Below are 16,176 nucleotides of genomic sequence, written 5' to 3'. Positions count from 1 at the left end.
TCAAGAGGTTCTGTTCCAGTGATAAATATGAGGACTTGGTCAGCTGGTGCCTATTTAGGTCAAAGTTTTAGCAGTTACCCTGAATTGACCTGGTACATTTTTTCATTGGTTACCCATTCTAATCCTCCACATTGCAGTGGTCATACTCCCATCATGTGGTCTTCTAGCCCTGCCAGATGCCTCATCATCACCCTACATTGACTGCATCCATCGTTCATGTTTTACAGTCTCATTATTTGTCTTGTTCACTTTTTCTTGAGCGAACAGAGAGGCAGTGATAAAAGGCAAAAAGAAAGAAAGAGGAAAAACATGGAAAGAGAGAGAGAGAAAAGTTTTAAAACATCAAAAGTCTTCACTTATTGTGCTTAGCGGTCTGCAACCTGAGCCGGGCCTGACGGGACCTGAGAACCCATTTTTCAAGTAAGACTTTTGGTTCAGGTCGGTTCGGGTTTGTAATTAATGCCAAAATAAACAGGACTACCGAACTTGTTTTGAGCACAAGCTCTCACTCACAGACACACGTGAATGGACGAGTTAGGGCCACAATGGACGCGTGAACCAAACGTGTATTTGTTGAATTTGTTGCACCGTGTTTCGCTGTTTCTTCAGCGTCTCATGCAGCACTATTTAAACAGCGTGTCAATTTAAAATGACAAAGACATCTACCCTCTGTTTCATTTTTGCACTGCGTCTAGATTGTTTTTAGCACAGGTGTCACAAAGATTCAACGTTCTGAACAAGTTCGATGCAGAATTATTCCAGATGCACAAAGCAGAGTTTCAGCACATAAACGCTAATCCAATGTTTTTTCCGTTCTGCTCTATTGTACTGAGGGTCTGCCATGCTTGGTTAAAACTGTATGTTTACTGTTTCATTACTGTTCCGACTGTTGCCTATATGCTTACATAAAATATGGCCTATTGCAACTGTACTTGCTAGAAGAAATTATAAAGATAGTGAGCGATTATGGGTCAGGTTCGGGCTTATAATCTGACGGTATCGTTCGGGCTGAGTAGGGTCGGGCCACATGATCTCGGATATGGGTATCTGTGCTTCTTAAAATATCACAGGTTATGCAAATGTCTTCTTACATTCTGGAAAGTGAGGGGAGTGAGTTTATAGAGAAGAGTAACTCAAAGTCAGTATCAAAACTGATTACAACTTTCCAAGGACACACATTTAGGAAATGGCCAAGCACTTTACAAAGGCAAGCTCACAATAGCAGACATAATTTATTAAAAAGACCTTCTTTGTGATGTTATCATAATGGCTTCACCTGAAGATGCCATGAGTCTACAACAATGAGTCTTCCACATGACTCAGTGTGATAACATCTTGTGTAGGAAGTTAAGAGCATTTGTAGGTCCTTAGAATTGTGATGGAATTAAATGGAAAAAGGTGACAATGCCAGGCCACTGTATCCTTTCACTTCCTGCCCAGTAGTTGGAGGGCTCCAATATGGACAAAACCTCATTGAGGTTTCCGGTAAGCGGTAACTGAGGATTCCTTGATGGTGCTAGTTTTTTCCTAGATTTTGAGCCTTTGCCTTGTCCAATGTCATGGTCAGGATAAGTCACCTACCCCCTGCATTTCTGAGGCAGCATCTTCAGCCCTTTAGGCTAATGGAAGTCAAATCCAAAAGATTATTATTATACTGTATATAGATGACTATTAATATCCAAAGAATGTGTTATGATTAGTGCTGTCAGTCAATTAAAATATTTGATCGTGATTAATCGCAAGATGTTTTTATAGTTAATTGAGATTAATCACAGTTTTTGACAATGCTGGAAATTCACTCTATATATACTTTTCTCTTTAAAATGCATTAATTTCCTTTTTATGACAGAAAACAAAACCGTATGTAAGGAATAATTGATGACAGATCAATTAATTATTAAAATATAATGCACACCCCAAGGTGGTAATGATGTCACGACGCAAAGCGGAGTGACCATTACACCTTGGGTGTGCATTATCTTCCAATAATTCAACAGGCCGGAGTCAATTATTCCACTTATACCACAAATACTACACCTTAAGACTTTCATCTTTCAAGGTTTTGTCTCAAGCCATTTTCTGCTTTTTGTCCCTTAAACGTTCTTGTGAGTAGAACTACTTTCTTAAACCATGGATTTAGCATCTTGCTTTGATACAGCCCAAGCCTTTGCTGCTAGTTTTAAAGCATCACTTTAGAACTAGTACAGAGGCTTGCACTCCTTTAAAGCACTTATTGGAGTAACAAGGTAGTGTGTGTGTGTCTGTGAGTGAGAGAGAAAACTGAGAGAGACAGCATGTGGGACCATGTGCTGTGTAACCCGCACAAGAAGAGACAGTCACAATGTATAGTCAAACTGCGTTTATTGCAGGCAAAGCAAAAGTACAAATAGGGCAAATCCAGAAGAAAGTGGTCGAGGGGAGCGTAAGGTCAAAGCCGGGGAATCAGGATATGGCAACGGGGCAAAACTACAAAAGAGTGGTCGAGGAAAGCGTAAGGTTTAAGCCGGGGAAGTCAGAATAGCAGAACGGGTAAACAAGCGAGTTGAATAAACAGGGGAGCTAGGGGAACACTAGAGCTGGCAAAGCGAAGGGGTAAACTAAACAATAACCAACAAGAGTGAAACGAAAGGGTTGTGATATATATAGGGGAGAAAACGAGCGGTGCAGGTGAAACGAATAACCAGGTGATTGGGACGAGTACAGGTGAAACTAATACTCTGGTGATTGGGAGCGTGCATGAGAGCCAGAGGGGGGTGATTGGAAGTGAGCGTGTGAGCTCGGGGAGCGAGCCTGTGAGCTTGATGAAGCGGGGAGAACTAGAGGAGCAGGGTTCGTTACATGCTGCGGCTCAAGACAGCAGTAACATCGCTTCAAATCGGCAGGATGATACTGGCAGTAAGAAGAAGGTGTTTAACAGCCAGTACAATGTGTTCCTGAGGGTTTGGGCTGACAGGCAGAACCACTGGAACAAACTTAAGAATACCTCCTTTTTGGACAGGTTTTGTTCTAAATTACTTCACTATTGTTCTTTCTTCAATTTTGATGAAGTATATTAGCCCAAAAACTTTAGGTTTGATGGGTTAGTCTTTAACCCATCAGACATTGCAACACACTCTCACGGCGAAATCGTCAGGATTCCTAAGACTTTTCTAAATTGGGCTAATTAATTTGATATTGTGCGATTGAATTCCCATGACGTTCACTACAGCCAGTTAAGTCGCTGGACATAATTTCCATTGAATATGTGACAATTACTTGCTTCTGTCATACTTATTAATATACTTATTAATATTAATAAGTATCTCCTAAATGCCTTGAGCACAGAACTTGTGCTTACTTCCACATTAGATATTCCGGGAATTTACACATGATGAAGTCGTACAAGCTTATGCAAACAACATCATGCTAGACCACACGAAATAGCCAACTTGTGAATTATATATGACTTTTTATGAGATCGGGTTGGACAATGACTTCTTGATAACAGAATGCAGGAATACTGGAGACAACTCATCTGAGTATCTGTGTGGATGATATAGTGCCAAGGTGCACTTGGCCTACCACAAGATTAAAGCTTTAAAAGTCTTGGAATATTAACATGATAGCAGTCTGAAGACATTTAGCTTGTTGCCATTTATCAGTTTTCAAACAGATTTGCTGTGCCAGTTTGCTGTGCCTGATGAAGACACTTTTTGCCATATTCAGCTAGACATTGTGTTTATAATACAGATTAAAACCTAGGCTCAGCCCAAGATGATTCATAAATAGCTCTTACACCACTGGTGATTTCTTCATTTTTCTAATGATTCATCAAATGGAAGAGTGTGACACAGAGAGAGGGAGAGGAACAGCAAAAGAGTAAAAGAATATTAGAGAAGATTTGATGTAATAGCAACAAGAAGAATTGTTGTAATAAAAATTCATAAAAAACACAACGGAAAATGCTATCTACATGGTTTTAATACATAACCAAACACATATAAAAGTAGTTTGTCTCTGTTTATTAAGCAAAATTATTAGCATTATTATTATTAAATCACCTCTTCTGCACAAAATCAGAAGCACTCCGAAAATATCCAGGAGAATAAATAAATAAGCAGAGATATGAATTTATTAATAGGAGGGTTGTTCTGCCATTGTGTAGTAGCGAGAGGGCTTCCTCCTCAACACCTGCAGAGAAAAAGAGGAGGCAGGGAGTAGGGAGAGAGGTAGAGAGGGGAACAGGACAAAGGAGAGGACCGTTTGAACAATGGCAAGGCCGGCTAGTGGAACTGCAACGAGACAGAGTGTCTGCGGACCGCGACAGCCGCCCTGCCCCGAGGGGCAGCCAAAAGAGCCACACAGGAAGAGTCTTCTGTCCAGAACAGACATGACCGGGCAAGAACAATGGTGAGGAGATCCCCTCCAGAGAGAATTTTATTTGATGATTGTGTCTATCTGAGGTCCAGGAGTAACACAAGGTTAAAATGTCAAGTACAACAATATTGGACATTGGTTGTAAAATACTGCATGCTGCGATTTGATGCTCCTGTTTTAGATTGACTTAAAACATGCAAATAAATTCACAAAATCACTGTAACACACAGACTCAATGGCTTAAGGTTTATGACCAATGTTAAATTTACATTTACATGTATTAATTTGGCAGACGCTTTTATCCAAAGCGACTTACAAAAGAGGAAAACATAAGCGAATCATCACTATCATCAGAATAGTATACAAAACAGATTTAAGTGCAACAAGAATTGTAAATAAATTGTAATTTTTTTTTTTGTAAATAAACAGTACCTATCTCACTACCTCATCTCACTACCTTAAAGGAATATACCGGGTTCAATACAAGTTAATCTCAATCAACAGCATTTGTGGCATAATGTTGATTACCACAAATGTTACAGTGAGGCACTTACAATGGAAGTGAATGGGGCCACTTTTTGGAGGGTTTAAAGGCAAAAACGTGAAGCTTATAATTTTAAGAAAGCACTTACATTTATTCTTCTGTTAAAACTTGTGTATTGTTGTTTAATTTTAGGGTTTGTTGACATTATATCGTCATGGCAACAAAGTTGTAAAATTGACTATAACTTTACACAGAAAAGGTTAGTAAGTGGTTTTAGTGTGATAAAATCAATAACTAACCTTTTTTGTGTAAAGAAGAAGTAGGGATGCGCCATAGTAGAGTCCTCGGCACTACCATCCACCCCAACGGAGCAGAGAAGAGAGGAGCCCGGCTGCCTGAGAGCGGAGGAATGGCCACCGACCGCGAGAGGAGGAGGGGCTCCTAGCAGACCGCCTGGAGCAGTCAGGTCCACTGCCAGGAGTAGAGGAGTCCCCTACCAGCCACTAAAACGCGGCAGGGGCACAGAACCGTTTCCTGGTCAACCGCCTGGAGTGGTCAGGGACACTGCCAGGGGTGGAGGAGAACCCTACAAGCCACTAAAACATGGCAGGGGCACAGAACTGTCTCCTGGTCGACCGCCTGGAGCAGGAGGTCTCCTGCCAGGGACGGGGGAGACCTGTTCCAACCACCGAAAATATGGCAGGGGGTTCTGCCTGCCAGGGGCCAGAGGACTGCCTCCGATCCGCCCGGGGAGGCATGGCTTTTGTCCACTAGAAGGTGGAGGAGTGGCCGAGGACCAGGCTACGGCATATCGGAGAACCGCGAGTAATTGTTCTTTTTTATCTCTTTCCTCTCTCTCCTGCTACCACTCCACATTGGCCTTTCCCTCTTTTTTTTTATATTATTGTGTTTTTGGTTGGTATTATCACTGTATGTACCACGTTTTCTTTTGTTTTTGTTATTATGGTTGTTTCCCTCCCCTTGTCCCCTCCCAGATCCAGGAAGACAGGGCCAGAATGGCACGCCCCGGGGCTCCCCGGCCTGAGAGAACGAGGGAGAAATGTGGCAGGGCGGAGGGCGGGCCGTGATTCCGCACTACCGGCCCATAATTAGGCCGATTAAGCCTGATAGTGATAAAGGAAACTGGAGATGGCAGTGTGACAGAGAGAGAGTTACGGGCAGCTGCCCAAAAGCTGTGTGTTTGTCTTTTGCTTAAGTTTATTATTTAAATATAATTTATATTTTTAAGTCGGTTCTCACCTCCTCCTTTCCAATAAACTGTGTTACAGCACCATCCACTTCCATTGTAAGTGTCTCACAGCCAAATTTGCTGTCACTCTTCTAATGAATTTCCCTCTCGCTCGGCCCCCACCCCCATCATGTACACATGCAAGAATCACCCTGTTGCTGATTGGCTGGAGTAGTGTTGTGTGGATCGGTCTGATCCTCTTTGTTTTTGTCCCATTTACAGACAAGTACTAGATTTTTTTTTTCAGCCTACACACAGAATGGACAACTAGCAGACTGTGAGGAGATATTTGCAGAATTTGACAAAAAGTGTATTGGATTATAATTACTGAATGCACCTTTAATACAAAATACCATGTTATGAGAACTGAACGTGATTTTTGTATTACGGAATAAAAGACGTTGTTGTAGCACCTCTAGAGTTTAATTCACAAGGAAACGGTATGATATGTACAAAGAGACATGTAAAAACAATGTGGCAAAAAATGTAGGTGTAGTAGTCAAGTCAAGTACATTTTATTTGTATAGCGCTTTCACAACACACATTGTTTCAAAGCAGCTTTACAGAAGATCAGCATTAACGGACGATAATTAGATAAAATACGACTCTTAATTGTGTTTAAAAATAATTAAATAATAGTTGTATTAATAACTCCAGTGAGAAAGCTGTAGGCGACTGTGGCAAGGAACACAAAACTCCATAAGATGTAGATTAATCGAGAAAAATAACCTTGGGAGAAACCAGACTCACTGTGGGGGCCAGTTCCCCTCTGGCTAACATTATGAATATAATGTAAATATTACTTATGTATAGTTAAAGTCATGGTTTAAAATTATTAAACTAAGTAAGTGTTAAGGGTCAGTGTTTAAACATTGATTGTGTTTGAACTGTAAGATTAATGACCAATGTCTTTGAAGTCCATCCTTGATTAATTGCAGAAGTTCACATAGATGCAATTGTCTTTGTTAATTGGCTGATGAAGGCTTTTGTTGGCAATAGTTAGTCTATGCATTCCATTTCAAGATCGTAGTCCATCAATAGACCGAGGTACCATGGTTCTATGAGACCAGTTTGGAATTTAGAATCTGAACTAACCTTTAAAAATTTTATTTTATGCCTGAGTGAAATCTGAAGTGGAATGCCATTTGCATTTGATTAGATTAGATTAGATTCAACTTTATTGTCATTACACAAGTACGGGTACAAGGCAACGAAATGCAGTTTGGGTCTAACCAGAAGTGCAATAAATACTATTAGTACAAATTAAATTGGACAAAAACTATCCGAGTAAAAGTGCAGTGGAAAGTAATTGCACATTACAGTTAAAGTACGGTTTTGCAAATGTATATGTAAACAATTGGTACTGTAAATAAACAGTCGGCAGTGCAAATGATATTCCAGTCAGATAAGTAGTGCAAGATGCATATGTAAACAGTTGTTACTATAATATAGTCAGCAGTGCAAATGAACATTATAGCAGTGCAAATAACAAAGTGTATGAGGTATGAGGAGGGAGAGGAGAGTTTATCAGTATATGAGGGAGTGGGATCAGTGAGGGTTAGAGTTCAGTAAAGAGACAGCTCTGGGGAAAAAGCTGTTCTTTAGTCTGCTGGTCCTGGTCTGGAGGCACCTGAAACGCCTGCCACAGGGCAGGAGAGAAAACAGTCTGTGGGCTGGGTGAGAGGAGTCCTTAAGGATGCTGCGAGCTCGGTGCAGACAGCGTTTCCTCTGGATGTGCTCGATGGCAGGTAGTTGAGTCCCAGTGATGCGCTGGGCGGTTTTCACCACCCGCTGCAGTGCCTTGCGTTCTGCAACAGAACAGCTCCCATACCACACTGTAGCACAGTTGGTCAGGATGCTTTCTATTGCACAGCGATAGAAGTTCACCAGGATAGTCGAGGAAAGCTGATTCTTCCTCAGTGTCCTCAGGAAGAAGAGGCGCTGGTGAGCCTTCTTGACCAGGCAGGAGGTGTTGGTTGTCCAGGACATGTCCGCCGAGATGTGGGTTCCCAGGAACTTGAAACTAGAGACACGCTCAACAGCCATTCCATTGATGTGGATGGTGTCGTGTACGCCTCTTGGCTCTTTTCTGAAGTCCACGATGAGCTCCTTCGTTTTGGTGGTGTTGAGGAGCTGGTTATTTTCAGTGCACCATGTGGCCAGGTGCTTGATCTCCTCCCTATAGGCAGTCTCATCGTTGTTGCTGATGAGACCAATCACCGTAGTGTCGTCCGCAAACTTGATGATGGAATTAGATTCGTACACAGGTTTGCAGTCGGAGGTGAAGAGGGAGTAGAGAAACGGGCTTAGCACACAGCCCTGTGGTACACCAGTGTTGAGTGTGATGGACGTGGAGCAGGTGAAGCCAGATCGAACATTCTGGGGTCTGTTGGTCAAAAGTCCAAAATCCAGTTGCACATGGAGGTGTTGATGCCCAGGTCTCCAAGTTTGGCTATTAGCTTAGTTGGGATGACAGTATTGAATGCTGAGCTGAAGTCAACAAACAGCATGCGTGCATAGGTGTTCTTTTTGTCCAGATGTGTGAGCACAGAGTGCAGTGCCATGGAAACTGCATCCTCTGTGCTCCTATTGCTACGGTAGGCAAACTGATGTGAGTCCAATGTGGATGGTAGAGAGTCTTTTAGGTGTGCCAGGACCAGCCGCTCAAAGCACTTCATTACGATGGGTGTGAGTGCTACAGGGCGGTAGTCGTTAAGGCACTTCGGGCTGGAGTGTTTTGGCACTGGCACAATGGAAGTGCATTTAAAGCATGTTGGTACAGCTGCTTGGGCAAGAGACAGGTTGAAAATGTCTGTAAAAACCCCAGCGAGCTGCTCCGCACATGCTCTGAGTACTGCGACCAGGGATGTTGTCTGGTCCTGCAGCCTTGTGCACGCTGATCCTGCTCAGTGCATTGCAGACATCTGTAGACGAGAGTGTGATTGGCGGGTGGTCTGCTGAGGATTTGAGCTTGGTGGCAGAATCTCTGTTGCCTCTTTCAAAGCGAGCATAAAAGTCATTTAGCTCGTTCAGGAAGTTGGCATCAGTGGCTGCGGGGTGGAGTGAGTTGGTTTGTAGTCACCGATGGCCTGAATGCCCTGCCACATACGTCGAGGGTCAGTGTTGGAAAAGTGTCCCTCTATCTTAAGCTTGTAGCAGTGCTTGGCCTCTTTGATGCCCCTTTTCAGATTTGCTCTGGAAGTGCTATAGGCTTGTGCATCTCCTGATCTGAAGGCAGTGTTGCGTGTCTTCAATAGGAGTCGCACTTCCCTGTTCATCCATAGCTTCTGATTTGGGTATATGGTGATCTGCTTCTGGGTTGTAACACTGTCAATGGTGGTATTAATATAATCCAGTACAGAGGAGGTGTAGCAATCAATGTCCGTGTGAGAGTCACTGGTGGCTTGAGAAGCAAACACACTCCAGTCAGTGTGTAGAAACCTTTCCTGGAGTGTGAAATCTGCCCCCGCAGGCCACACCTTGATGGTCTTCACTGATGGCTTCACGCGATTGATGAGAGGTGCATATTTGGGAGTGAGGAACAAAGAAAGGTGATCTGACTGCCCCAGGTGGGGGAGGGGTTTCGCGACGTAAGCTCCAGCCATGTTTGTGTAAACATGGTCTAAAGTTTTGTTTCCTCTGGTGTGACAGGAAACATGCTGGTGAAATTTCGGTAGTACTGACTTTAAGTTTGAATGATTAAAATCACCAGCAACAATAAACGCAGCTTCCGGGTGGACGGTCTGTTGTTTACTGATGGCTGTGTGAAGTTCTTTCATAGCGAGCTTAGCATCAGCATCCGGGGGATTGCTTAGGTGCTCTTATGTGACACTGTATGTACATGCATAAAGATATACAGTAGATACATACTCTATAGGATGGCACTGATAGGGCCTCATATCAGGTGATAACTGTGTTTGAATAGACCAAGTATGTGTGGTAGTGGTCGACCGTTATACGTTTTTAATGACCGATGCCAAAATCCAGAGAGCATGGTGGCTGATTAGGCCAATACAATGACGATATATCACACAATTTAATATAGTAAATAACATAAACATACAATTGCTAAAAATACAAACAATAAACTATTATTTAGCTATATATTTACAAAATTTCACACAAAACTTTAACTCTGCAAGAAATAATCTTATTTTAAATGGTAGATCATCAAATTTATTTGCACATGAAGACATTTTTAATATATTAGGAAGAAGGAAATAACAGTACACACAGGAGTCCAGCAACCATGTATAGCATGTCCATTTTCTCAAAAAAATACTGAATCAAACCAATTTTACATACAGTGCACATTGAATAAGACATTTACACAAGAATGTCAAGGCACATGAAGTGCTTTTACTTTGAAGTTGCACTCACGTGCTCATGCAGATCCAGCACGAGCAGCAATCTCAGTCTGGATCACCTGCTTGGATTGTCACAGACTGACCGTCACGATTTGTGAATCAGAGGAACTTTTGATACTGATCCTGAAGTTTTGATTCTGGCTGATAGAATACGCACTTCAGAGGAAGATATAAGATGAGGGCTCAACGGGAAGAAAATGCTGGATTTTCGTAAGATTCGTGAATTTCATCTTCTTAAATGAGATATTTGCATATTTGCAAATGGTACAGTATATAATAGAACCTGTGTTGATATTTACCTATTATCATTAGAAAAGAAAGTTCAAAGTCACAGGGAACTTTTGAGGAGTGGCTGATAGAATACGTAGGGGTAAATAAGGGATGGATGCTGGATCTGCTTAAGTTTTGGGAGGTTTGTTTATTACATCTATTTAAACAAGATATGTGCATATTTGCAGACAGTATATGAAATTAGTTTTCTTGATATTTGCATTTTTATCATTATAACAGACAGTTAAAAGTTACAGGGAACTGTTGAGGAGAGAGGGAGAATGAAACTGGCGAGTACTTTAACATAATGAGCTCAAACGTGTCTTCCGCAGCTCTGATGTGCGGACCGTTTGAATGACACTGTGTTGCACATCTGTCTATCATTGTTGTAACACGATGGCACGTAACAACAATACGAACCGTGACTGGTCGTTTACATGGCTGGGTCGCTTTACATGGAAGAAGGTGATTTTCTGCACCCTCAAGAAACAATTGGGCCGATGCCGATAATTAAAAAACCACTACTATGTGGGAGTGCACTTTGCCACGTAAATGTGTCAAGCTTTGTAAAAAATACTGTTTCTGAAAAACATGACATTGTACACTTGTTTTCCTTTTTCCATGTTACATTTGAATTTATTTGAAGCAATATAATTAATCATATCATCACTTGTGATGGAGCTATGTGCACAGGAAAAGAAATGCACAAAAATGTAATAGCTGAAATGTCCCAAATATTTTGCTTGGGATGTGGATTTTGCGTCAATGAGTTAGCATAGCTGGTCTCAAGTGACGCCAGGGCTGTAGAGGTCAGCTCAAACGTACAGTACTGACGCATCATGCACACACACCCAAGACATACACTTACAAACAAAAGCACAAAGAATTTATTCATCCATTAGTAACAATAGGATTTTCATCACCCTTGTGAGTGTCTCTCATCCAGCGCCATATAGGCTTACAGTGACAAAAAAATATGTGTTTTTTAGGAAACAGCAACTCATAGCCGCATGCGCAACGGAAAACAGTTTGACCACTTAAGGCCTGCTCCACTAGCATTCCCTTCTTTCCTGTAAAGCAAATATAGCATAACAAAGTTGGTTGCTTAGTCTGTCGACACCAGTGGTCAGGTCTGTTGGTAACATGACAGGCACCGACTTTGAACTGTTCTATCAAACGCAGACTGTGTGTGAAAACTTAATGTATTAGTCAGCAGGGGAGAAATGTTTAGTCAAGTGTTTCAGTGCTGATGTTGAACAGTCTGTCTCATCACATTGACGAGCTGTCTGGTTCTGCTTTTATGAATTTCACACTTCTCTGGCAGAAGAAACTGATAACTTTTAAGGGGGATCCTTTTAATATTTAATGTGGCTTAAGAGCAAAAATTAGCTGACAGCATTTCAGGTGAAAAAAAATTATTTTAATGGCACACACAGATATGTCTTTCACAGCCTGAAGGTACAATATGGCAATACACCTGTATTGTAATTGTGTGAAGAAATCCATTCAGTAGTGGAAAACAATGTGTTTCTGTGTCATTCTGTGTGAGCGGGGGTTCAATGTTCACATAAATCAACATTTCCCTGTTTAGTGACTAACCCTGACAATACCTAGCAGTCTTAGTTCCTCTTTCGCTTGTCAGCCTCTGAACCGGTTTGTACTGGAGTGTCCAGAGTGGCCATGTAATTTGATAGAAGAAACTTTGTGTCAGTTCTACACTGGTCTTCCAGTCACTATAGTAACTTCTACACAAACACACACCACACATTCACACATATTGCTGCCACACAGTCTGTTCACTTCAAAGTTCCCTATCATGAACACAGTGATAGAAGAAATGGGAGGACAATCCAAAGTCAAGCATGTCACACATGCAGAGCAGTTGGTTTAAATATTTATCTAGACTTAAACAACCGTATAAACTTAAAAAGAAAAATCATAGAAAAATAGGGACTTGGTTCACTAAAGATGCTGCAAGTGGGTCGCAAATTATGTGAACATTAGGCACATTGCAGTGTCTGTCTTTTAACAATTTATGTTGCATGTCACTGTTTAAACTTTCACAGCCGCTCTAGTTCAAAAGGTTTTAATAATAGCATTTATGTGTGTGTGTGTGTGTGTGTGTGTGTGTGTGTGTGTGTGTGTGTGTGTGTGTGTGTGTGTGTGTGGCTCCACCAAATAAACTTTCACAATTGGCAGGTGAATGTTTACAAGGGAGATTCCCTACTGAAGGCTATAAAGAAGGGACAGACAGGTAAGGGTTGGGCTCTGTCCTCTCTAGACAACAAATGGTAGCCAGGTAGTTACATGTCAGATGACGCATTCCTAACCCATCAGAACTGGTTTGAGCCAGTACAGAGAGCGAACAGAGCATTAAGATTAAAAGCCATCCACTGATCCCCCTGCCTTAATCCTGAACCATGCCAAAAGTCTGATAAAACACCTACATGAATGTAGAAAACACTTAAAGCTATATCTGATTAATGACAAACGCTGTGCTGTTCAGTGGCTGTATTCACCCACAAACACAGAGGAAGATTTAAAGAAATGACACCCTAAGCAGGCCTGGTTATGATGGCAATGCTTCTTAAAGGAGCTCTTATCTACATGGCAATGTAATATTCCTTACACAAATACAGCTGATTCTGCCAGCTTCTCCCACAGAAACTGGTTTGTGTTCAGGTAAGCTGAGACGAGACTGAATGAAAGTTAACCTGACCTTGTGGTGACTGACAGGGGTGACCCCCTGTAAACAGCCTTATTTTATGACATTTATTATCATTTATTAAATTTATTACATTTTTTTTTTATAAACAATAAATAAATCTAATGTCCCTGTTCTATACAATTCTCATTGTAATCATGTTCCAACATGGGAAATGGTTGTTTTCCAATACAATTTTCATTTTTATTGTACAGAACCTTGCATGAACTCACTGTAAGTTTAACAGCTGTCCTAATTTTAGATTCCACACCACAGCATCATTATGTTTTGTCAAACCAATTATTGTTGGTAATGTGTTACAGCCCCATTCACTTCCATTGTAAGTAAATATAGTCTACACTAATATATATAGTCTATTTCTAAGATGTATGCATGTATTATGCATTTCCATGAAAAAGTTGATGGAAATGGATGTTACAATTGAAATGCATGCACCTTAAAAATATATTTTTTGTGTGTAAGCTCACAAGACGCAAAACTAGGACCTGATCTGAGATCTATAATCCATGTCAGTTCGCTTATAATTTATTTTTAAAACAAAATAATAAAGTCAAGAGAACAGTAACAAAAGTTATATTAATAATTTATTGTACAAATAATGTAAAATAATATTGTGGAAAATGCATTAAGTATTGTTAAAACATTGTGACAAATAAATTCCCATTAAGTGTTCAAAACAGTATTCACAATATAAAACTGGGATAGAGACAAGGCATAATGTTTATAGGCATTTTTAAGGCAAGATAACTTCCGCACCGGTCTCCCATCATAGTTCTTGTGCACCAACAGTACACCTGTAAGGTGCAGTAGTACGTGGTAAAGTCCATTTATAAAATGCATATAGTTCACGAGACAAGTCTTCGCAAGTCTCTATATATGATGCATGCATGAGTGTCAGTTCGGAAGCAACGGGATTCCTTCATACTGAAGGTCTTCATGCCGCACAAGAGACGGTGCGTCTCGTCCTTCATGTCTTGTCTCACAGCTCGTGCCATTTATTGGCTTTACGATGCTTTCCTTCATCTCCGTTGGTCCTTCTTGTCCATTCTGGACACCTCTTTCATCTCCAGGTTTGTCACTGGCAGTCTGAATCAACGACCATGCAACCATGGGTCGTCACGTGAAGATTCAGCGCATTTTCAGAAAGTGCCGAACCATTCCCACAATCTGCAGGAATTTGTCCTTCTTTCTCTGCTTGAGGGCCATCAATGCTTTGGCCGTCTCTTCTGGATCTTGCGCAAAGGAGAAGATGCTCCTCACTCTCTCTTCGGCTTTCATGTCTCCCGTTTTCTGGAAAAGCCTCATGAGCGCGTCCTGGTTGACGTTCTCGAAGATATTCGCCACAGCCCGTTTGCGGCTCGCCGTGTCAAACCTGCTGCCGTGGATCGAAGGGCAGACCCGACGAGATTCTGAGTACGCATTGGTCGACATTTTGCGGCTTTTTGTCTTTTACCAGCGTTTGGAGTCGCCAACTCGGCCGAGCTGAGTCGTTTTGTTGGCTGTGAGAGGAATGAGGTGTTTAGAGTGAAGGCGTGCTCTCTTTATTGAGAGCAGAACGCCCGCTTACGGAGATGACATCATCACTGCCGCCGGCAGAGCTGCCTCCGTGGATCGAACACCTCCCAGTTTATCTGGAACTATTTGGCAAACATACCGTAAGCCTCAGTGGAAATGCCAGTAATTATAGATGGGAGCGTTGACACAACGCGGGGGGTTGATGAATTATATCTCATAAAGTAGAACCATAGTGTAACAACTATTGTAACAGTACACTTTTTACCTTGGTTATCCACTGAAATTCAGAACACCTAATAGACCAGTTTTGTCAAGGTTCACTACGGAGGGCAATACTGATATAACTAGGAAAAGGTCTTGAAACACTTTGTTTAATTTCGAAAATGTATGAATGTGTGTGAAATGAAATACAGGAATAAAATTAAAATAAAAAAACACAATTTAATGTTTTCTCCTTTTTAGATCCTTTGAATTCCTTTTTTAATAACCTTGAAATTTTATTTTAAACTCTTTTATTATTTTACTTATTTATATTTCCATTATATAATTTTAAGGTTTAAATATTTTTTCTATATTTATTTTATATATATTTAGATATTAACTAGTAGTTTAATGGCTTAGTTTAGAGCTTTTGCTAATCTTTTGGATTAGTTCTGCACTATATATTTATTTCTGATATGGAACTATTAACCCATAAACAGAAAGTAGAGAGTCACAAATAAACAGGTTCAAGTCAGTAAGAGAAAAACTCAACTCCTCAAACATTACAACAGCTTAATAACATTTCAAATCTGTGAAAAAAAATTCCTCAGTCCCTAGAAACTTAGCGTGTGAAAGAATGTCCTTTTGTGGCATCCAAAATAGATAGTCACCGGTAGTAGTAGTGCAAAAGATCAGTGGTGCAAAAAGAATCAGTAGAGAGGTAGTCAGCTCAATCCTACTGATGATAATTACCAACAGAAAGGAATGGGCTCCACTTGTATAGTAATAGTAGGCTCTATTCTGGTGATCAACTTTAGAATCTCTTCTTCCCTTTAATCAACAATCAGTCGCTGGGTGGCTCGCCATCTCGGTTTTTGAAGGGTATGGTCCAATCATAAAAAAAAAAATCCTGACCAAATCCAGGGGATTTTATATGCATTCACCATCCACATTTGATTTTACAGAGGTTCACAATCAGCAACCACCAAAATCACCACTCTTAGATTTA

At 41.0% G+C, this 16,176-nt stretch overlaps 1 protein-coding gene across 1 annotated transcript; it reads right to left on the bottom strand.

Annotated features, from left to right (window-relative positions):
- Positions 1-14,042: 14,042 nt before the first annotated feature.
- tcima (transcriptional and immune response regulator a) lies at positions 14,043-14,975 on the bottom strand. Its single transcript, XM_052107535.1, has one exon. The coding sequence runs from the start codon at positions 14,880-14,882 to the stop codon at positions 14,580-14,582; it is 303 nt and encodes a 100-aa protein (XP_051963495.1). The 5' UTR covers positions 14,883-14,975; the 3' UTR covers positions 14,043-14,579.
- Positions 14,976-16,176: the final 1,201 nt, after the last annotated feature.

Source organism: Xyrauchen texanus, chromosome 3 (genome assembly GCF_025860055.1).
Source record: "Xyrauchen texanus isolate HMW12.3.18 chromosome 3, RBS_HiC_50CHRs, whole genome shotgun sequence".
NCBI classification, from domain to species: Eukaryota; Metazoa; Chordata; class Actinopteri; order Cypriniformes; family Catostomidae; genus Xyrauchen; species Xyrauchen texanus.
This window is presented reverse-complemented; position numbering and strand designations above follow the sequence as displayed.